The 24724-nt window shown below is 30.6% G+C and overlaps 1 protein-coding gene across 1 annotated transcript; it reads right to left on the bottom strand.

The window, feature by feature from the left end:
* Positions 1-5269: 5269 nt before the first annotated feature.
* LOC126660664 (beta-glucosidase 24-like) lies at positions 5270-17758 on the bottom strand. Its single transcript, XM_050354263.2, has 13 exons — positions 17535-17758; positions 17244-17313; positions 17101-17159; positions 15067-15145; positions 14881-14958; positions 12832-12919; positions 7689-7941; positions 7464-7576; positions 6938-7176; positions 6808-6839; positions 6591-6693; positions 6281-6383; positions 5270-5682 (listed from the first exon to the last, which is right to left on the bottom strand). Exons 1-13 carry the CDS (start codon positions 17706-17708, stop codon positions 5439-5441), a joined length of 1635 nt encoding a protein of 544 aa, XP_050210220.1. The 5' UTR covers positions 17709-17758; the 3' UTR covers positions 5270-5438.
* Between the last annotated feature and the right edge of the window lie 6966 nt (positions 17759-24724).

Here is a 24724-nt window from a genome sequence, read left to right as displayed (position 1 = left end):
TTAAAAATCACTTAAAAAAATTTCGCGGAATTCAAATCATTTTCGAACATATTAAAATCGCAGTTTAAAACGTTCTTATAAAAATTATCATTTAAAACATGCACATAATTTTCTCTTTAATTATTGCATTTTAGTTTGCAAAACCATTTCATTATGGTTTATCATGCATCTCATTATGCATACCACCTTACTATGGTAATTACTGCATTTCACTATGCAGGCCATTTCATTATGGACTTAATCGCATTTCATTATGCAGACAATTTCATTATGGATTTAACTGCATTTCATTATGCAGATGCGTTCGCCGCATTTTATACTCGTGCAGTCGCTCGGACTTCGCACAACATTACACATTACATTATATCAGAATTTAAGCGTTATAATAAAATATAAAGCATAATAAGCCCAACGACTACTAAGGTTTCATCGTTCATTATTCTAGCTACTGCAACTCTAGACACGATAACGAAAAGTCATTCTCACTTTATTCAAGCCAGGGATTTTCGGAACAAGAAATTGGAAATCCACACCTCAAACTACTCGCCTGTAAAAATATTAAATTCAACGGGGTCAGTTATAAAAACTGAGTGAACGCGTACAATATGTACTAATAAACATTAATATGAAAGCAATGCATTCCAGATTACCGATTCATATGAAACCCTAAACCATGATTCATGTTCCTATATGCTTTCAAAACAGGAAACATAAATATTCCACATCATTTCACCACATTACGGGTTAACCTTTTCATGGCCGTATTTATTCATTTCTTTCTGTACTCTAGCCCGTCAAATCTGATCATTCATCTTTTACGTATGTGAAGGTCTTTAGACTCTTTCACCATACAACAGATTTCGGCAGTACATATATACCGTCGCCATTTCACTTTTTTTAAAAGGTTCAACCTCTCAGATCTCGGCAGTTTCTCTTTACTGCCTTTAGTCGTCTATATTCTGTTGCCTCTGAAGATCTGTTCACACAGAGTCTAGGCCGTCGCCTGACTTTCCAGGCCGTCGCCAGGATTCACACAGCACATTCACATGCAACCCATTCTAAATGCAATACCGGTGATCACACAGCACTATTGCCGCCCAATAGTAAGTATGTTTCAATGAATCTAAATCGATTTCAAAACTATGTATAATAGTTCATGCGATTTAAATTCAAAATAAAATAAAACATTTGCAAATTATGTAAAGCAGTTCGCAATATTTTTAATACTAATATTTAGCAGTATAAGTTGTAAACACACTCACAGTACTCGCTTATTCCAAATATAAAAATTTCACCCGTCGAATATCAAAACCTTTGCTCGCCGGTTTCCGCGATAAAATTCGCTGAATCTAATTTAGAGATTAAACATTAATAAATGTATTAACTCTAAATTCTAGGATAAACTCTAGACCGACTCAACCAAATAAACCACACAATCACATAACCAAATTTGATTCCGACTATCTCTTTCCGCGTCATCGTATTTCTATACGATACGCTCTATCCACATAGTTTATTTATTTCAATAAATAAACATAAAATTATAACTCCATATAATTCTAACACATATTCAATTCACATAATTTTCTAAAAATACATTTTTAGAAAATCTCAACAAATATACCACAATTCATAAATAACCAAAAATATTTTTCCGTAAAACATTTTTGACGTGGGGCTCGGCCCCCCTTATTTTCTGCCAAAATCATTTCGGCACTAACTGCTGCCAACTGAGCTTAGGACTGAGCCACCATGCTCTATCCCCTCTACTCACATTTCGGTCACCGTATTCCGGTGGTTTTGGCCGGAAAACTCAAAAACGCTAAAAACGCTTAAAAATCCATTTTAAGCCATTTTTACACCGAAATTCACCAAAATTAATTTTAAATACATTTTTAATTTTCATCTTGTAAAAACAGCAGCCCATAATTTTTAAAATAATATTTTCCATTATTTTAACCATTAAAACCGAAATAACCATTAATAATCAAAACCGATTATTAATCCGTCAAAACACTTCACAAAAATCATTTAAACTCCACAAATAATTATCAAACATATTTCATAAATTTTTCATGAATAATTTCTGCCCAGAAATTAAAAATGACAAAAATACCCCTTTTAAACAATTTTAACCGAATAAACGATTATCAAAATTAAACCCGATTATCAAATCATTAAAAATTCTTAAATAAAAACTTATTCATCATCATCCACAAATATAACTTATCCATAAATAAAATTATTTCCAGAAATTTAAAATCCATTTATTTACCCTTTTTAAGCGATTTTTAAGCTTTAAAACAATTAAAAATCGAAACCCAACTAATTAAATTAACACCCGAATTAATTAACATTTTTAATCCATAAAAATTTCACTTTAAAGCATATTTTAATCTCATCATTTAGATCAGCCCAGAAATTTAAATAAATAATTTAATTTTACGTAAAAAAATTATTTAAAACCGAAACCCACATAAACAACAACCAAAACTTAGTTAATCAACCATCAAACACCAATATTTAACCATCCTAAGCATGTTTCTAAAACTCATCAACATCAGCAAATAAAAACGAAGATTTGAGCTTGAAATTATACCTCAAACGAACATGCAAATATATATTAACGATCTACGCAATATTCCCGACAATTTTTGTTAAGAAAATTTTGAGAGAAAATCAAAGAATAAAGCTTGGTGTTTTGATCTATGGTGTATTAGGCACCCACAAAATGAAGAAGACAATGAATTGCTTGGGCACCAAGCTTAAGTATAGAGAAATATCTAGATACTTATTTAATGTTTCAATTATTTACAAGTTTGCCATTATGACATTCTTGTAAATAATTCGAACTCTAGGGGCAAAATAATTTCAACTTTCTCAAATATTCAAAAACATTAAATCATAACATATGGGCTGGAGTAAAATATTTTTGGGCCTTTAAAAATAATTAAAATAATTATCTTGACGGTTTTAAGTGAAAAATCGCAAAATTCACTTTTAACACGTAAAATTGCCAAAAATCAAATTTAAGGCAAGACACACACCAAAACACATTTTCACCCTTATAAATTCATCACGTGAATTTATTCACTATTTTTGAGGTCCTAATTAATTAAAATCGGACACACACGAAAATAAACACTTAAAATTCTACGGGGTATTACACATTCCCTAGCGTCGGCCACAACATGAGATTTTGGGTCGTGACATATACTTTATCGTAACTTTATCATATTATCATCAAAATATTATCATACTATTATCATATAACTTTATCTATCTATTATCATATAATTTACCTTACTATTATTATAATATTATCATATACTATTATCATAACCGTATAAGTAAAAATATTTTACATACTTTATCATAATCTTATGATAAAAAATTATCATATTATCATGTTATGATAACAATATGATAATGTTATGATACCGATATTGTGATTTTATTATACTGATATGACAATCAAGCACTGGTTTTTGCTGAAAATTGTTTTTCATGCAGTGTTATAATATTGATATGATAATTTTAGTGATATTGATATGATAATTTTACTGATACTGATATGATAAATCAAGCACTATTTTCTGTAATAAATTATTTTTTAGCATAAAATTGTCTTTTTACAGATTTTAGATCTGAAAACTAAAAATATTCAAGATCAAATTTTTTAGCTTTAGAAGTTGAAATTAATCGTAAAAATCACCATGACCTAAAAAAATCGATGAAATTAAATATGGAGTGAGGGCGGAGCCACGGCGGAGCACTGGCATAGAAATGACGAAGAAGAAAAAAATGGAGAAGAAGGAGAAGAAAGAAACACGAGCGAGAGAGAGAGAGAGAGAGAGAGAGAGAGAGAGAGAGAGAGAGAGAAGAGTACGGGGTAAAAGTAAAAATAAAAGTGCTTAGAATAAAATAATAATAATAATAATAATAGGTTTTGGAGTAGAAAATAAAAGTGCTAAAAAAGGAGGTATTTTTCTATGTTTTTTATTGAGGTAGAAACTCATATTATTTTTTTAAATTAATAGAGTATCTATCCTAAATTTCTCAAAACAATTGATATTGTACGTGTATGACGCCCGTTTCGGCTCACGAGCCTTACGAGACTCTTTAATTGATACTCGAGTTCAGCTCGAAATGAAACTCGAGTAGTTCGAGTTTCAAACTCGGCTCAAATCCTTTGAGTCGATTCCAATTATTTTCGAGTCAATTTCGAACTCATGATTAGTCCAACTCGCAATTTCTCTAATTGTTTAATTTGTATTTGATCAACAAATAACAATATAGAAAAATAAATAAATAACACAAGAAATTTTTACATGGTTCGCATAAAGTGTACTTTCACGGACGAAAAAATTCTAGTCATCCACTAATCATCAAAATGAGTGTAAAATTGGTACAGAATCATCAAACAGAGACCTCTGGTATTAAAAAAAACTCATAAAGTGTTGAACTCTCTACAAGAAGTAACCCAAAAGAATTAGGATTAATTAACTTATATTTCTCACATCACACACATCCTTTTTTTCCTTATTCACATCATTGTCTATATTGTGTGTTTGGTTTTTGTTGGTTCTAATTCTAAAAGATGAATAAGGTGTATGATATATATCGGGAACAAAATAGTCAAATAGTATTTGGAGTATTAATTCTAATTAAATTATATTTCTTAATTAGCCAATAATAATAAAACTATCATTCACTCAAATACTTCACAAATAAAATTCTAATACAAATAGAAATTTTATATATTATTCCAATAATAGACATTCCATGAGATTAATATTACTTATTTAAGTTTAAATTGAAGTAATGAACAGTTTATTGTAATACTTTTTTAATAAAATATTAAAATCGAGTTTTTATCATTTACACTCAGAAAGATAAATTAATATGATCTATCAAATTACAATCCAAATAATATAATTTTGACATAAACCGAATAAGAACTTTTCAATTTAAAAATCATTTAAAAAATTAAAATTTTAAAAGGACATCTTACAAAAATATCCTTTTGCAGCTAATTAAATGTTTGCAACAATACGCCCTAATTTTTTTGTTTTTCAAAAATATACTTTTTGCTAAATTATTGGTAAATCATTGGTAATTTATTGGAAAATGAGGTATTTTAAAAAAAAAGAGTAAAAAATAGTATTTTTTTAACAGCATTAGGTTAAAGATATTTTTGCAAAACAAAAATGACAAAAGAAAATGTAATTTGAATCATAAAGGACCTAATTCTGAAGCAATCAGACTCTAAGATAACTTCAATTTAATATGGTCCACAATGTAAAATTCAAACTAATACATCAAAAGAAAAAGATTAAGATAAACAGTTCATTCAAATTTAACAACAAAAACAGTTCAACAATTTTGCAGGTGGTGTCCGAAGAGTAACTAATTCGAGTTCATTTCAAGTGCATATTTTATAGCTCTTCCGTAGAGAAAGACTCGGATTTTGATTCGAGTAGACCGCATTTTGGCCCGCCGGCAGACGCTTTATTTTTCAGAAATCGATGAAACCAAGCAACCGAGCGCTTTTGACGCCTTCCTAGACTATTTTTGTCACGAATAGCGTATAAACCCATTCTTATAGTATAACCACTTGACCATTCGAAGTTGTCTATAAATGACCATGTAAAATAGCCTTTTACATTAACTTTGTTGTCACTGATTAAAAGAAAAATCAACCATGAATTAGTATATAGGCATTCAGGCACTAATAGAATTAAATAAATGTATTTTGAATTATTATCTAAAATCCATTTTTTTAATATTTAATATTTAATTTGTAATATAGATGAAGTATTTTAATATTTTATCAAATTTATATGACAGTCATAGATGAAGTATATTTTTAAAATATGCTACCATGCTAGATGTCAGTTAAGAAATATGATAATGTGACAGGTATCAGTATATTCTAATAATGTATTTCATATGACTGTTATATTAGTTTAATTTAATCGGAAAATGTTAAAGTATTTTCACATAAAATAAAAAGTAAAAATATTAATAAAAAATTAAATATAAATTTATAGAATTTGTAGAGTTTAGGAACTAGCCAGACATTTAATTCCATTAATCACAATGTAAAGCACTAGTTAATCATATCACATTTGATTCTAGAAGTCAAAAACATTAGTAGATTTTACTAAAAAACGCTCCTACAAGAAATAACGTAATTTTGACATAATATAAGGCAGGTAGTAATATCATGAGCAAATTAAGAAATTTATAATTTTAACATTTTAGATATTGGACTCACCATATAGCTCTAAGTACATTCCAGAGATGGTTATTGATATATCTTATCCTCCATATATCCATGAGAGCATCATTAGGACTGAAATTTTTATTATCACCCACACCTGAGCACATTCAACAAAAATAATTAACAGTAGGCAGAGTTAGAACAAAATAATTAATTGGCACAGTTTTAGAGATTTATCAATTTCCGGGTTCCCGGGATCGTACTCACCCATGACTATATAAAGTACACATTCAAAATTATAATTCAAATTAATGAATAATTTCTAATAACTACAATTAACTAATTAATCGTATCAAAGACTTACCATTTTCAGTAACATAAATTATAGGATCATTGTATGCATTTTTAGTATAGTTCAAAATATATTGAATTCCTTCCGGGTATTCATACAACCAATCCGGGGCAGCCTGCAAATTAATTCCAAATTCATTAAACATATAAAATATATTCTCTTTGCGTCGTATTTTTCTTTTTATTCTAATATTTAGAAGACCTTGAATTTGTTCAATTGAAATACTGACCTGCACACCAATGGGTTTTCCATTTTTATACTCTGTAAACAAATAAATGAATTGCATGATTAATTTAATATAATTAATAGTATATGGAGTTATAGTTAAATCTTTTATATAAATAAAGAAAAGAGCTTACTTGTGAGATTAACAAGACTATCGGTTGCAAATCTAATATGTCTAGGATCAGGGTCAACAGTAACATTGGCAGACGCATAATTTGCAGTATAGTAATTTAAGCCGATAAAATCATACGACCCTTTCACCAATTGAGATTCTTCCTTAGTGAAATCGGGCAATCGAGGTGGTCGTTCTGGAATATTTACGAGCTTCTTCATTACTTTCGGATATTCGCCATAATACAAAGGCTCCATAAACCTAACAACATTACACAATTTGATACATTAATTAGTACGGTAATTTAAGCATAATTTACAAATTAATCCAAAGGGTTCATTACTTCCTTATGTTTTTTTTTTTTGCTTTTCGCTTTACTAACAAACTAGGATGTGCATTTAGTTTGAATGTACGGAATCAAATAAATTTTATTTTCATAATCAAAACTTTTAATTTGACAAAGAAAACAATTAATTAAAATGTTAGTAAATTCCTCAGGAAAATATCAAAGAAAACAATAAATGTAGTATGTAGGAAATAATACACACCAACCAAACGAGAAATCAAGGTTTCTTTGGGCTGCTTCACGATCAACTTCATTGTTGGAGTAAGATTCCGGCCAAGTTACATCGAGCGTTATTCCAATCTTTCCATCTTGACCCTATACAGGAATATTAAATGATAAACATGCTTCAAATTAAATAAATAAAAGACAAGAAAAATTCTCCATATTATTAAATGCTTCAAATGAAATAATTGCAATTTATACATACTAGTTTTCTGTATGATTCAACCGCTTTGGCATGAGCAAGGAGCAAATGATGGCCAACTATATAAGGTTCAGTTGCTGAATTTCCCTCAACACATGCATGATCATTCACCCAAGCTGAACATCGACCCGGGGCTAAATCGCCCGAGTCATACCCATGTGTACTAAAAATAAATGGTTCATTTAAAGTGATCCAGTGTTTAACTCGGTCTCCAAATCGTTTGAAACAAAGCTCCGCAAAATCTTTAAAATCGGATCTAAATTAACAAATTAAGTTTGAATTAGAAAATGTGCAGTTTGATTTCTGTTGAGTTATGGCTCATATTGTTCCTATTTGGATTAGGATATATTGTTCCTATTTAGATTAGGATACTTAATCCTTTGTTTAGCATTGTTTTCCTTTTAGGATTTATAGTCTAGTTCCTTATTGGATTATGACTTAAATTGTGTCTTAAGGGTTCACTATAAATAGAGGTGATGATCCTATTGTAAACTCACAACAAACATATAGAATAAATTCTCTCTCTGCCGTGGAATAGATCGCATTGATCGAACCACGTAAAAAATCTTGTGTGATTCTTTTCTCTTCTCTTATTTATTTTCTGCTGCGCTAACAAGTGGTATCGGAGCCTAGATTTCAAATCTGAGATTCTAGGTATTTTGTTGATTGAAGATGTCGCTTCATAAATTTGATATTGAGAAATTCAATGGTTCGAATGACTTTACTTTGTGGAAAGTCAAGATGAAGGCTGTTTTGGTTCAACAAGGATGCGTAGCGGCGTTAGGAGGAGAAAGCAATTTACCGGAAGGTTTGTCTGTGGGAGAGAAGGCAGATATTATGTCAAAGGCACATAGTACGATTCTATTGAGTCTTTCTGATGAGGTGTTGAGAGAGGTTATCGGTGAAGGAACTGCTGATGCTTTATGGGGAGCGTTGGAGAGCAAGTTTCAGAAGAAATCTCTTACAAATCGGTTGTGTCAGAAACAACGTTTGTATACATTGAGGATGACGGAAAATACTCAGGTAAGAGATCATGTTAATAACTTCAATCGAATTGTTATAGATTTACAAGGTGTTGGTGTTTCGATTGAAGAAGAGGATCAAGCCCTCATTCTTTTATGTTCTTTGCCCAATTCATATGAAAACTTTGTTGATACAATGTTATATGGTAGAGATTCGATTTCTGTTAGTGATGTAAAGGATGCTTTGCAATCCAAAGAACTAAAGAAAAAGGTCTCTAACTCTAATGAGGAGGAATCGGTTTCTGGTCTTGTGGTGAGTCGGGGCAGGAGTCATGAGAGAGATGGTGGGAAAGGAAACAGGTCGCGTTCCAAATCGAAGTCTAATGGACGACGATGCTATCACTGCAAGGATAAGGGGCACTTTAGAAGAGATTGTCCGAAGCTGAAAAAGGGTGGCGAAAACAAGGAATCAAGCGGTAATGCTAATGCAGCTGTGGTACAGGAGAGTTCTGATGAGGAAGAAAGCGGTGATGTTTTGACTGTGAGTACATCAAGTTCTGATAGTACCTGGGTCCTAGATACTGGTGCATCTTATCATATGTCTTCTAGAAAGGAATTGTTTAATTCTTTCAAGGAGTGGAATGGCACTGTAAAGGTGGCGAATGATAAGGAGCTTGCTGTCAAGGGTAGTGGTTCTGTTCAGATCAAGATGTATGATGGTATGGTTAGAATATTTGATGCTTGGTATATTCCTGAATTGCGGAAGAACTTGATTTCTGTGGGTACACTTGACAAGCAAGGGTACAACCACTCAGGTGGAGATGGACAGATCAGAATTTCTAAAGGTGCATTGACTGTGATGAAGGGTGTGCTACAACACGGCATTTATATTCTCACAGGAAGTGCAGTAGTGGGAACTGTGGCGGTTGCTCGGTCCTTGGAGGTACATGATGGTAAAACCGAGTTGTGGCATCAGAGGTTAGGTCATATGAGTGAGAGGGGGCTATCCATATTGAGTAAACAAGGGTTGTTAGAAGGAGCGGAAACGGGGAAGCTGAAGTTCTGTGAAACTTGTATTCTTGGCAAGCAACGCAGGGTGAAATTCACTTCTGGAAGGCACACTTCGAAAGGCATCCTGGATTATATTCACTCGGATTTATGGGGTCCTGCTCGGGTTGAATCCCACAGGGGACTCAAATATTTTGTGATCTTTATTGATGACTACTCGAGAAAGGTGTGGTTGTATTTTCTGAAATCGAAGGATGAAGTGTTTGGACGGTTCAAGGAGTGGAAGACCATGGTTGAAAAACATACTGGAAAACAGGTCAAGACACTCAGGACGGACAACGGGTTAGAGTTTTGCAATGCACCATTCGATGACTTCTGTAGAAAGGAAGGTATAGTGAGGCATCACACTGTACGGTACACGCCACAGCAGAATGGGGTTGCAGAGCGGATGAACCAAACACTACTACAGCGTGCTCGGTGCATGCGGTTAAACGCGGGTCTTCCAAAGCGTTTCTGGGCTGAAGCAGTTAACACTGCTTGTTATCTGGTGAATAGATCGCCATCTACTGCAATTGATTTGAAGACACCTCAAGAGGTATGGTATGGTAAACCCTCTGATTATTCTGGCTTGCGTGTTTTCGGTTGTGTTGCCTATGCTCATGTTAATGATGGTAAACTTGAGGCGAGGGCAATGAAATGCATATTTCTAGGGTATGCGACTGGAGTTAAAGGGTACAGACTGTGGTGCACAGAGATGGATAGAACTCCAAAACTGATTATTAGTAGAGACGTAACCTTTGATGAATCTACTATGTTTGGCCAGAAAGAGGAACTTGGTGATCTTGCAGGAAAAACTGATCTGGGTGCTAGCCAGAAGGTGGAGTTTGTAGCTCCAAATAGGATTACTACTGATCCTATAAGCGAGCCTAATGAAGAAGTGGTAGAAGAGAGTATAGCAACAAGGAGAGGAAGAAGGCAAATCAGAACACCAATGAGATATGTGGATTGTGTTGATACAGTTGATACTAATCCTATGGCTTATGCTTTGGCAATAAGTGAGATCATTGATTCTGATGAGCCGCAGTCGTATAAAGAGGCAGTGCAGAGTAGAGAAGCATCTGAATGGTTAATTGCCATGAATGAGGAGATGCAGTCTCTTGAGAAGAACAGTACATGGGAGTTGGTACCTCGACCAAAAGGAGTGAAACCGGTAGGATGCAAATGGGTCTTTAAGAAGAAAGAGGGTATTCCTGGAGTTGAATCAGCTAGATTCAAGGCGAGACTTGTAGCGAAAGGTTTTTCACAAAAGGAGGGAATTGACTACAATGAAGTATTCTCACCTGTTGTGAAGCACAAAACCATTCGGGTTCTTCTATCTATGGTGAGTGCGTTGGATCTTGAGTTAGAACAACTTGATGTGAAAACAGCATTCTTGCATGGGAGTTTAGAGGAGCAGATTTATATGTCACAGCCAGAGGGATTTCTTGATTCTGATCACAAGGACTATGTGTGTTTGCTGAAAAAGTCCTTGTATGGTTTGAAGCAGTCTCCTAGACAGTGGTACAAGAGGTTTGATGCTTTCATGCTTTCTCATGGGTATGTTCGAAATCAGTTTGACAACTGTGTTTACTCTAGGAAGCTGTCTGATGATTCCTTGATCTATTTGTTGCTATATGTGGATGATATGTTAATTGCAGCTAAGTCTAAAGCTGAAATTAATGACTTGAAAGCCTTGTTGAGTAGTGAGTTTGAGATGAAGGATTTGGGTGCAGCCAAGAAGATTTTGGGCATGGAGATTTGGAGAGATAGGAAAGAAGGCCTGTTGTATGTTTCTCAACAGAAATATATTGAGAAGGTGCTGCAATCTTTTCAAATGGAGAATTCTAAGCCAGTAAGTACTCCTTTGGCATCACATTTTAAATTTGATGCTAATGCACTACCTAGTACTGATGCTGAGAAGGAATACATGAGCGATGTTCCGTATTCGAGTGCAGTTGGAAGCTTGATGTATGCAATGGTCTGTACAAGACCTGATTTAGCACATGCTGTTAGTGTGGTTAGCAGATTTATGAGTAATCCGGGAAAGACTCATTGGGAGGCGGTCAAGTGGATTATGCGGTACTTGAAGGGAACGAGTGGCATATGTCTGGTTTATGGTTCTAGTGGTGGTTCTGATGGAATTGTGGGTTACACAGATTCCGACTATGGAGGAGATCTTATTCGAAGGAGGTCCTTAACATGTTATATCTTCACCCTATATGGATGTGCTATTAGTTGGAAAGCAACTTTACAATCTACAGTTGCTTTGTCCACAACTGAAGCGGAATACATGTCATTGACGGAAGGGGTCAAGGAAGGTATGTGGTTGCGAGGTCTAATTGATAGCTTGGGTTTAGAAGTTCAGAAGCCTGTGATTTATTGCGATAGTCAAAGTGCTTTGTGCTTGGCGAAGAATCCGGTGTATCATGAGAGATCAAAGCACATTGATGTGAGGATGAACTTCATTCGGGATGTCGTGGAAGACAAGAGATTTCTTATAGAGAAGATAGCCACTGCAGTTAATCCAGCGGATATGTTGACAAAGCCGTTGCCTACTGAAAAGTTCAAGCTCAGCTTGGACTTGGTCAATGTACGCAGTGCATGAGGCCCTTAAGGGGCATGGATGGCAGAGAGAGAGTTGGTCTTGGTTAACTTTGACTTTGGAGTAATTTTAAGTCAAGGTGGAGAGTTTATTTTGTGATGTAATTTGGTGGCCTTTTGTGATTTGCTGAAGAAGGTTTCAAGATTAATCTTGTTGGATGTATTCGCCAAGGTGGAGATTGTTGAGTTATGGCTCATATTGTTCCTATTTGGATTAGGATATATTGTTCCTATTTAGATTAGGATACTTAATCCTTTGTTTAGCATTGTTTTCCTTTTAGGATTTATAGTCTAGTTCCTTATTGGATTAGGACTTAAATTGTGTCTTAAGGGTTCACTATAAATAGAGGTGATGATCCTATTGTAAACTCATAACAAACATATAGAATAAATTCTCTCTCTGCCGTGGAATAGATCGCATTGATCGAACCACGTAAAAAATCTTGTGTAATTCTTTTCTCTTCTCTTATTTATTTTCTGCTGCGCTAACAATTTCTTGAAGCTGAAGATACAAGAGTATATATGTATGTACTTACACTATAAAAGGGCTTAAAAAGCCATCATACTCGTCTTCAAGGGATTGAGGAACATCCCAGTGAAATATTGTCACGAAAGGCTTCATGCCTAATACATTGTATCTCACAACAGAAAATCAAATGAGAGACATCCAATTATAAAATATATTTTTTAATTGACTCTTCCATATTTATGTCCTTCAATTAATATATTTTGACGGAAAAAAGTTATAAATATTATTTGGTTCAAGAATTTTGAATAAGTAATTTAATGAAATTCATTTGTAGTTGATGGAATCAATTCACTCGTAGCATATGACTTGTCGCGCCATGTCATTTTCCGATTATTACGTTAGCTATAAATCTTTTGAGTCTTAATTGGCGATATAATAGCATAAAATAAAATAAAAAATAGTGATTAAAATTATATATCGTGGTAGAATTGCAAATTAGTATAAAAATAATGATTTTATATGTATATAAAATATAAAATTCTAATAATTAATAAATTATTTTAATAATTTGAACATTTTATTTCTTATATTTTATGGTTATTCTCTAATTAGTTACTAAATTATAAGTTATGAGAATATAATAATTTTTCTCTTTTATCTTTAAAGAGGATTAAAATATTTCAATCCGTCTCTTGTAATAACAAAACCCAAGACATATTGGTCTTACATAGGGGTGAGCAAAAACAAAACAAACCAAACCAAATTAAACTAAAATTGGGAGTGAAGTGATTAAATTGGTTAAAATAGTTTGTTTTAGTTTAGGATTCTCAAACATTGTATTTTCCGGTTCTGGTTTGATTTTAGGTCTCGGTGAACCGAAAAAACCATGCTTATATATATATATATATATATATATATATATATATATATATATATATATATATATATATATATATATATATATATATATATATATATATATATATATACTAGTTTCGCATGACTCGTAACGTAACTCGTCAATGAACATATTAGTAAATTTATCATTATTGTATCAATTTTTTATTTATAATTAATATTAAGTTAGATAAGAATTTTTTTAAAAGTAAATATAATATATTCGGTTATAAATTTATTTTTCATACTGAATTTATTCTTGTTTCGGTTTAACCATAATTAAATAATTAATTTTATTAATTTCTATCTTAATTAAAAATAATAAGATAGAAATTTAAATAATAATATATTGATCAAATACAATATTTTAATTTTGTAGTTCAATCAAACTAAAAGATAGGTATTCCTACTAATTTGGAGACAATTTAATTATTTTTTACATACTAAAAACTAAATTGGAGATAATTTAGCTACTTATTCTAATTAGTACTTTAATTACAATAGTGATTAATTAAATAACTAATTAGTTAATGACTATAAAACTTTTATTTAATAGTAAACTGAAAATGATTATTCAGTAAATTTGTATGTCCTCCCCCCATCTGTGCTTTTATATATAGTATAGATAGATATAGATATATATATATATATATATATATATATATATATATATATATATATATATATATATATATATAATACTATATTTATTATTTATTAGGACATTTTTTTACAAACTATTGTTAAAATTATCACTAATAATCATTATTTAGTAAAAATATTAATTATAAATACAATTTCAATGATGGTACATTAAAATTTTTTGTTTTTTGATATAGACAGAACCAAACCAAACTGAATCAAAAAATTTGTCCACCGAACCAAAAAAAAAAACGTAAACCGAATTAAGAATATTTGCTTTAAAATTTTATAAGGGTGGTTCGATTTGATTATGAAAATTCATACAGTGTTCTTATCACTTGATCTAACTTATCTCATCAAAATAAAATAAATTTAATTTCTATAATTTAGGCTCTTTGTCTTTTTTATAAATAATAAAATTATTAGATAACCTGACACAATTCATTATTCATGATTTATTTACCAATTTAATTACAAATAAATTAATTCATTTTATTAAAAAATAATAGTATATAGCAATTATAAAGAAGCTGGGGAGTACACCCAGAAGGCACATATATGTTAGATTTAGACTCACCATTTCGTATAGTTTCATTGATCACCTTGTTGTAAAATTCTATTCCTTCCTCATTTACTCCTTCACTTATATCCCCAGCTACACAGTTTAGATATTTTACAAATTTTAGTGTTAGACAAATAAATTAGGCACTCAATATAATTAAATGGAAGATTATAATACATTGTTTATTTTATATATACTTACTGGGAATTATTCTTGACCAAGAAATGGAAAATCTGAAAGCATTCACACCCAATTTTCTACTCATTTTCCTGATGTCTTCCTGAAACATCATTTTGAGAATTACGTATTTCATAATTTACGGTCAAAACATAAAAAAAAATGGGTAATTGATTTTGAAGGTGCTGAAACTATCATTTCTTTGTAATTCACTGACAAAATTTTATTTCTTTTCAATTTGTTTAGCAAAATAAACTTAAATTTTATTTTGAGTAGAGATTTTCCGGCTAAAAAAATAATAAACAGCCGAATTTTACTTTTTTTTACATGAAAACTTGTCATGTATGCATGATTTAATTCGTTCAAAATGAAATTATGAATATATACTTGATAAATTTTGGCTTAATACATAGTTTGACCCCTGAACTTGCTACCTTTTACCCATCTAACCCCCAAACTTAACGTCTCACCTATCGAACCCCTGAACTTGTTAAATAATCCGATTTGACCCCCGAACTTGATAAATACGTAAACATTGAACCCCTCCGTACACAATTTCTTCTAGAATGTTTCAAGTGACAGGTGGACACGAAGGGTTCAATATTTACATATTTATCAAGTTCAGGGGTCAAATCGGATTATTTAACAAGTTCATAGGTTCGATAGGTGAGACGTTAAGTTTAGAGGTTAGATGGGTAAAAGGGTACAAGTTCAGGGGTCAAATTATGTATTAAGCCGATAAATTTTCAAGCAAAATTAGCAATCCGTATGTCGCGTCAGTATTTTAGCAGGAAAAACATCTTTTGAAGTAAAACGAAAATCTAGTCACCAAAATGAAACACTTAAAATTTGGTGACCAAAATACAGAAAACGATAGTTTGGATATCGGATCAACTACTCCCACTACTAAAATGTTTGCTTTTAGCGACGGATTTTCCGTCGCTAAAAGCATGAAATCCGTTGGGAAAACGTTTCCCGACGGATTTCCCGACGGATTCAATCCGTCGGCAAAATCCTCGTCGCTAAATTTTTGGCGACGGACCAAAAAAATTGGCGACGGATTTTTCAGAAATTGCCGACGGATTTTAGCGACGGATTTAAATCCGTCGCTAATTACCGACGGATTTTAGCGACGGATTTAAATCCGTCACTAATTACCAAAAAATAAAAAAAATAAAAATCGTAAAATAAATTATTATTATTTAATCGGTCACACACGTCACACTCCGTCAACCTCCGTCCCCCACCCGTCCCCCGTTGCCCTCGGTTACCCATCCGTTGCCTCCATCACCCACTCGCAATTTTTAAAAACTTCCCAGCAGGTCACCCATCATTCCCACTGCTCCCACTCATTGCTCTTTAACTTTGAAGTTCTCCCGCGCGTATCTCCACCTGAACCAGCTCAGCTTCTTATTATATATATATGTATATTTATATTTCAATGTAATTAAAAATGACAAATACTTCCTTCCACATTTTAATATAATTATTTTTTATAATTAATAGTTATTTTAAATAATTATTAATGAATAAATAAATAAAAATATTTTCAATATATATATTTATGTTATATTTAAATAATATTATATATAATTAAAAAAAAAATAATTATTTTTTCTTTAATAATTAATTTTCTAAATAATTTTTTGATAAAAAATTTATTTAATTTAATAATTTTTTTACGATTTTTTTTATTTTTTGGTAATTAGTGACGGATTTAAATCCGTCGCTAAAATCCGTCGGTAATTAGCGACGGATTTAAATCCGTCGCTAAAATCCGTCGCTAAAAACAGATTTTGCGACGGATTTGAAATCCGTCGCTAAATACATCAAAAATAATTGGCGGGAGTGTTCCCGCCAACTTTAGCGACGGATTTTCCGTCACTAAAGTTGGCGGGAACACTCCCGCCAATTTAAATGACAATTTAGCGACGGATTTTAAATCCGTCGCTAAATCCGTCGGTAAAAAAAAATTAGCGACGGATTTTGAATCCGTCGCTAAAATCCGTCGGTAAAACACAGTTTTTTAGTAGTGTCCAAGGATAAGGTATTTCATACTTGGTAGTGATGGTAAAAATCAACTGCAACATCTCCATTGCTGCCATCGGAAATCCGTTCTACATAATTTATAAAAACAATATTATTTCTACTTGATATTCGTATTATATATATAATGGAAAATAGAGAAACAAAAAAGAAACCTGGAAACTCATGAGTAAATGTATCCCATATACTAGGCTTTCTACCATATTTATCAGCTGCACCTTCAGTCTGGATTCATTTAAATGTCAAAAACATGAAAATATACAAAATAATATATAAGGTCGTATTTGCACAGCACAAGCAAGTTCAAATTGACGTAGCATAAAACCTATTAGCCGGAAAGCACTATTGAAAGCAACAAAAGTCTATAAATCACCTAATTGACACCAATGAGTAAAATCTTATATATATATATATATATATATGTGTGTGTGTGTGTGTGTTTTTACTTGATAAGCAGATGTGGATGTTCCCCAGATAAAATCATCTGGAAAAAAACTACTATCAAACTGAAAAATTGGCGCTGAACCGAGCAAATGGTTATCAGTTGAATCCCACTTGAAAAAGAGGATTATCATCAGCAGGAACAGAAGTCCCAACGTTATGATTTTTTTAGTTTCCATAATGACGTTTTTATGTTTTCAAGCTTTTGTATTCATTTTCTCATCACAATATCCATTTTATAGAGACACGGCCGCTCATGTTTGGATCGGATTAAAAGTCCGTAGGTGCGATGATTTACTTCACGGGCGAGGTCTCTGGTTCAAGTCCAGGATGCTTTGCCTGCTCTTTCTTCTAATAAAAAATTCCGCTTGACTGCAAGACCCACCCGTCGAGCAGGGACGAAATTCGGAAATTATGCGGAAGCTTTACAGAATTATTATGAAGCTATGCGGTTAGTAAAGCCAACAGACATATAAAAACGGGTGCTATTGCGGCTACACCTCCCGATTTGTCAGGCTTTGAGATTCCCTGTAATGGTGGGCCATTATGTTCCCAGTTCCAGCATCCACTCCTCTTCCAGCTGTCCTAGTCCGGGAGCAATTTATTTACGATACTTAGTTGACATTATTTCAGAAGTTTCGAAGAAATTCGACTTTTCGAAGAAATTATTAGGGTTAGTGCGTGAAATAGTAGCAGTAGTTGTATGGAACCTGACATTTTTGACTAATTAATTAATACTCTCTTTATTATTCCTACTGTGTGTACTCGTTTGTTAGAGATAATATCATTATTACAATTTCATTTAAGAATTTGAAATTTGGGTGGAAATTTTCGCATTTCACCAATTATAACTGCACTCCAATTTGTTCTTTTAGCTATCATTGTCGTTTTACGTAAGTATTATTTGTCAAATGATGATAATTATATATATTTTATAATATTTATAAATAAATAATATATATATTAAAAGTCACAATATGCGATAAAAGACCATTTTTAAAAACTTTCGCACAAAAAAACGTTACACATAAAATGACACACAAAAAGCTACGATTAAGAAAAAAGGCCAGAAAAAGAAAATCATAATTCAAAGAAAGAGATACAATAAAAATTCATAAATATTTTATTTTATAATATTTATATTTGATAATAATAATTTTTATAATTATAAATTATATTTTTTATAATAGTTAATCAAGAAATAGTTTATCTTATTCATAAAAAATACTCCCTCCGTTTTAATAAAATTGTCTATTTTACCTTTATCACACAGTTTAAGAAAACATAATTATTGTTATAAATTTATAAATTTTTCTCTACTTTTCTTATTATACTCTTGTTTAATGTAGGATCCTCTCTGAAAGTTTAATCATAAAACTTGATCTTCGAGAAATGAGATTGAATCATAACTCACATTCTTATTCTGTAGGAACGAGTTTACAGAAATAATATATGTAATTTTAGGGTATTTTGTTTGGATACTTCAAAATTAAAGCGGCTTGATATATAATTTAACCCTTAAATTATACCAGTTTATTCTATTAGGCTTGTATACCTTTTCTATTTTCAACTGAATCTCTTAACTTTCAATTGTATTCTATTTAACCCTTCAACTTTGATAACTTTTTTACCGATATATTACCGTTTTTGTCCACCGTGAAAAAGCGCGTCTATTTAAACTTTTTGAAGTAGGTGAAGAATAACTAATTATAATGCATAATTAGACCCTTAAAATTATTTTATTTTATTTTATTTAACCTCTAAAGTATTTTTTTTTTCTATTGAACATTTAAAGTATTAATTGTTTTTACCCATTTAACCTCTCGAAAATACAATTATTTGATTTTTTTTAATATTATGTCTAGAATGAATGCTAATAAGCATACAAAAATGAATTTATGTACGATGACATAGAATTCTTTTAAAAAAATATTTATTTTAAATTTTGTTAAAAATTTGTAATTTGTTGACGATGGTAAAAATTAGAAAAAAGTAGTAAAAATGAATAAAAAAATATTTAAAACTAATCAAATAATTACATGATATTACTTATTGTACATATAAACATTTTTTTTATATTCAACAATGACAACAAGAGTTTTTTTTCTTTTTTATAACGATATTTATAAAATACATATATTTACTATGCTTTGATGATATTAAATGAAGACTCAACTGCTTAAAAATGTACAAATTTTAATGTGTTTTGTAAATTTAACACAAACTTTCAATTATGAAAATTGTACACACCAACATTCGGCTTTTTATAGTTTTAAGCACCGAAAAATTTTATGTTTAAAAGATACTGATGTGAACCCTGAATTAGTGTTTAATTTCGATGTACACTTCAGTATTTTTCTAAAGGAAAATGGCTCGATACTTAGAATTTAAAAAATAAATGATAGTTCATGTATTAAATTGCTAAAATTGCAAGTTTGTGTCAAAAATACATTGCTAAAATTAAAACAATTAATATTCAAATGAATTTTTAGATAATGAATAAAAGACATTGCTTTTTAGTTGAAATATGAAGCGCAAATTTATACTTTTTTTTAGAATTGATACACTGTATGAGAGGGTAAATGAACGAAAATAGAAATTTAGATGTGCAATAGAAAAACAAATTAGTTAAGGAGTATTATAGATCAAAATAATATAATTTATGGGTCAAATAGACCAAAATCAAAACTATTTTTATTTTTTCATATTAGTGTGTATATTTTTCACGAATAATTTGAGAGGTTAAATAAAACCAAAAAAGGATAAGCTAAGATGTCTAATAAAACACAAAATTATTAAAATACTTTCATTAGGCATTAAATACAGTGATTTTATAGTGATTTATTTTGAAAAAATAAAAATATATTATAAAAATATTTTAATATATTAATTATAATTGATAAATTTTTTTGTTTATTTTTTGAGTAACGTTCAAAAGAATTCACTAACTTTGCACATTTTCTCTTTTAATCACGCCATTTAAAAGTCATCATTTTCATATACCAAGTACCAATATTTCTCAAATCCATAAACAGTTCAAAAATCTAAAAAATATTATTGACATGTCACTATCTGATTCATTATGACATGTCATTATCTGGTTGTCAGCTCTACAATTTTCACCGGATTTTTGAACGGTGCATGAATTTGAGAAAAATTGATAGTTCGTGTATGAAAATGATGATTTTTAAACGGCGTGATCAAAATAAAAAAACGTGTAAAGTTAATGTATTTTTATGACATTAAATTTTTTTTTATGAATGAATTTCCGAGTTCCTTTTAAATAACTTTTCTATTATTAAAGAATATGAGTATTTCAAATGGATCCATTTATTTAGATGGTGAAATTCCAGCTCTCTTTTTATTTTAGGTTTAATATCTTAAAAACACCTGATTTTTTTAGTCTTTTTTTTAATTTTACCCTAACTTTAAAAACTAGTCAATTTTATTCTATTTTGCATTTTTTCATTTCAATTGTAATTTTAAGTATTAAATCGACCTTTTTTTTATTTAAAAAAGTTCAAAAAATTGTTTAAATTGACCCTTTTTATATTAAATTAACCTTTTTTTGAAAAATTCTTTTATATTTTTTTAATTAAAAAAATATAAATTTTATATTTAAAGGTATGATTGAAAACAAAAAAAACACAAAATAAGATAAAATTAATCAGTTTTCAATGTCAGTGTATAAGAGGTTAAAAAGTCGGGTGCATTAGGCCTTCATTTTAATGGATGAAATCATATAAACATCAGAAGATCATATAATCCAAAAAAAAAACGAAAATGTTGATTCGATTTCATTGTGTGTTCCTGGTGCCTGCTTCAAAAGAAATATCTACTCGAATCATTCGATTTCATGGAGTGTTCCTACTGCATACCTGCTTCGAAAGTTGACATTCCAGAAAATGTTACGTTATTAGGTTCTTTTTAAGAAGACCTCGCCTAATATATAAACAAAAAATAAATAATTTTTTTTTGTCCAATAAGAATGCATATCACTATTCATATAATAATGCGTACCGCTATAATTAGAGAATGGTAGATATATTTATTTTCAAAAAAATTGTATAAATTTTGAATTAAATGTTTTATTCAATTTTTAGATGAAAATTTATTATTATTGGGAAAAATAAGCTATGTCCACAATTTTGATATTTTTATTAAATATATTTTAAAAAAATATTTTGACACATTAATTCTAACCCATCCATTTTAAAAATGGAGTAATTATATCAAGCTTCAAATCATTTTTTTTTTACTGAAACTTCAAATTAATCATTGTTATTTTTAAATTTTTTTAATAAATTTTTAATTCGATAACTAATTATTTTACTCTACGACTTTCTGTTTTTAACACGCTAGCTTGGCTGAAAGGGCTTTATCACAGGACTGACTTGGTATATACTTATTCACATAATTCATTTTGTATTTCGATTTGAGAATTGAGTTTAAATTAAGGATTATGCGCATGAAAAGACATTTAAATTAAAAGTATCGGTTTTAATTGGTAAAAACAACAGATTACAAGTTTTAAATTATTTTTAAAAGATATATTTAATAAAATAATTAAAATTATGAATATAAAAAACTTTTATGCCTTATTATTACAATAAACATAATAAAACAATGTACTTTTACTATGTAATTTATACATCATCCAAAGAAACTTTCTTTCAATTTTACAAATAATAAGATAGTCCAGGCCTATACAGTCGTATTAATTAAACTTCTAGATGAAGTCTACGTCAACAATGTGTAAACCAGAAACAAAACTCTCAGCGCCATCTCAGGACGTCAGACCGGAAATATTTTAAAAAAATTTAAAAAACTAAAAACGCAAAACATATCACTTATTCGATGTTCTCGTTCTCTATTTCCGCTAGCTTCCGACACTTTTATTTTAAATCGTTATATTCATTCGTCGGATTTTGAATGAGTCGAGAGGATTTGGTTTTTTGTTTTGAATTTGAAATAGGGATAAGGGTATTTAGTTAAGGCTTAATTACTTAAAAAAAACCCCACCTTTAATCTTTATTTCGTTTATACCCTGACCTAGAAAAACTGTCACATATACCCTTAACGTTGTCATTATGTTTCTCCTCTACCCTCGAGGTATTAAATTGACCTCTTTTCATTTGAAAAAGAGTTTAAAATAATCCTTCATTTTTAGCATATATTCTAATTACACGTCAATGTTATTAATTAAACAAAAACACCTTCTTCTTTAAAAAAATCAACTAATAATAATAATTTAATTTATATTAATTACCAATAATTTTTTAAAAATTAAAAACCGTAAATTTTTTTACATCAGACTAATTAATTTCAACCTAATACCGCACTTTAATTTTAAAATCAATTTTCAATTTTTTTTTTTAAAATTAAAAAAAATGGAGGAGGAGCTTTTCTTCCTTCCATGGAAGGAAGAAAAGCAGCGAGCTCCTTCCTTCCATGTCGAGCTCCTTCCTTCCATGGAAGGAAGGAGCTCGCTGCTCCTTCCTCCACGAGGAAGGAGGACGCTGCTCCTTCCTCACATGGAGGAAGGAGCAGCTCCTTCCTCAACAGATGGAGGAGTCCATGGAAAAAGGAGTTTATTTCCGTAAAAATTAAAAAATTAAAAAAAAATTAATATTAGCGGTTTTTTAAATAGAAGTACGGTTATAAGTAGGACTTAATAAAAATATTTTATTTTATTTATTTATTTTATTTAAATTAAAAAAATTAATTAATTTTAGGACTTATTTGAATGTTTTTAAAGATGAAGTATTAGTTTGTACATTTTTTAATAGAAAAAGGTATAAAATAACCCTTAAATTTAGTTGTTTTTAATAAATCATCTTTTTTTTGAAATTTGGGGTAGAGGCGAAACATAATGACAACGTCAAGGGTATATGTGACAGTTTTTCTAGGTCAGGATATAAACGAAATAAAGATTAAAGTGAGTTTTTTTTAAGTAATTAAGTCTTTAGTTAATGATAGGTGCGGTGACTAGTAATTTAGGGACAGTATTTAGTAGTCCACTTATAAAAAATGTATACATATGAATTTCTTTTTACGAGAATTAGCGATGGGCTGCAAAATTGACAGCAAAACACTTAAATTTGCATATATAAAATGAGGTCTGATAACTCGGTTGAACCGGTTAAATAAAAAATGGGTCAATTAATTGGTTCGATTTATTTTAAGAATCAGAATTCCAGTTCATCGGATTGGAACCGTCAATCAAACTGTTGATTGACCTGGTTGAACCAGTAATTCAACAAATTGATATCCTAATTATATCAATTTGAAATAAGAGATATCAAATTGTTAATTATGATATATCTTAGGAATCTCAAAGTAATTTGCTCTAATATACTCATATATAAAAAGTCGTCAGTCTTAATAGTCCAGTGATAATTAGTGAGCGTAGCATGTGTTGACCATCTGTCGGCCGTGTTGGTTATCATTTTTGACCACCCAACTATCACGATTCTAAATCTCGGACTAAAAATCACAAGGGAATGAAAGTGATAGCTCCGAAACCCGTAACGAGCTTGAAATCACTATAAATTTTTGCTTTAACTCTTAAACTTTCAAAGGTCGGCATGACAACTGCTATTAAATCACACAACGAGGTCAAACCTGAAATAAACATAAATATTTATCACACAAGATATACATCATATCAAACATCGTGAGTGAATACCAACAAGTATTATCAGAGTGCACTAAATTTACAGACTGGGTCTATAGCACATAAAAAAAATTATAATACTAGTATTACTGCGGCGCTAGAGTAAAAACATTACTTTACAAATACTTTTCAAAATTAGACTTCCAACAAGATGCGAAAATCCAATCCAGTAAACTTCTATGCCTGTAAAAATGTTTGGAAGCAACGAGTCAGTATAAACTGAGTGAGTTCGTATAAGTTACTGATGAATATTGAATTAAAACTTTAAATTCACACGATAAAAATGTCGTATGCATGTACTTTCAAATATATAATTGAATGAAACCCTAATTCATAATTAGCTATTTGTCTCATATCCAGAAATAGTTATAAGTCTGGTATATACAAGTAATTTTGTCTCCAATATCATATATAATGTCTGTATATAACACATATCAACATATTCCTTTTGGCACGATCTCGAAAGATTCACAGCTCTACGGAGTTAACCTTCGACCATTTCGTAATCTCAAGTTGTGA

The sequence above is a fragment of the Mercurialis annua genome, linkage group LG8, assembly GCF_937616625.2.
Source record: "Mercurialis annua linkage group LG8, ddMerAnnu1.2, whole genome shotgun sequence".
Lineage (NCBI taxonomy): Eukaryota > Viridiplantae > Streptophyta > Magnoliopsida > Malpighiales > Euphorbiaceae > Mercurialis > Mercurialis annua.
Note: the sequence above shows the minus strand (reverse complement) of the source record. Positions and strands in the feature narration are given on the sequence as shown.

What these genes read in the sequence shown, in the direction of transcription:
- LOC126660664 (XM_050354263.2), bottom strand. Translation starts at nt 17,708, where the DNA reads ATGGAAACTAAAAAAATCATAACGTTGGGACTTCTGTTCCTGCTGATG. An exon ending in TTGAATCATACAGAAAACTA is followed by an intron (nt 7,577 to 7,688) that starts GTATGTATAAAT and finishes ATTCCTGTATAG; the next exon opens with GGTCAAGATGGAAAGATTGG. An exon ending in TAGTCTTGTTAATCTCACAA is followed by an intron (nt 6,840 to 6,937) that starts GTAAGCTCTTTT and finishes ATTTGTTTACAG; the next exon opens with AGTATAAAAATGGAAAACCC.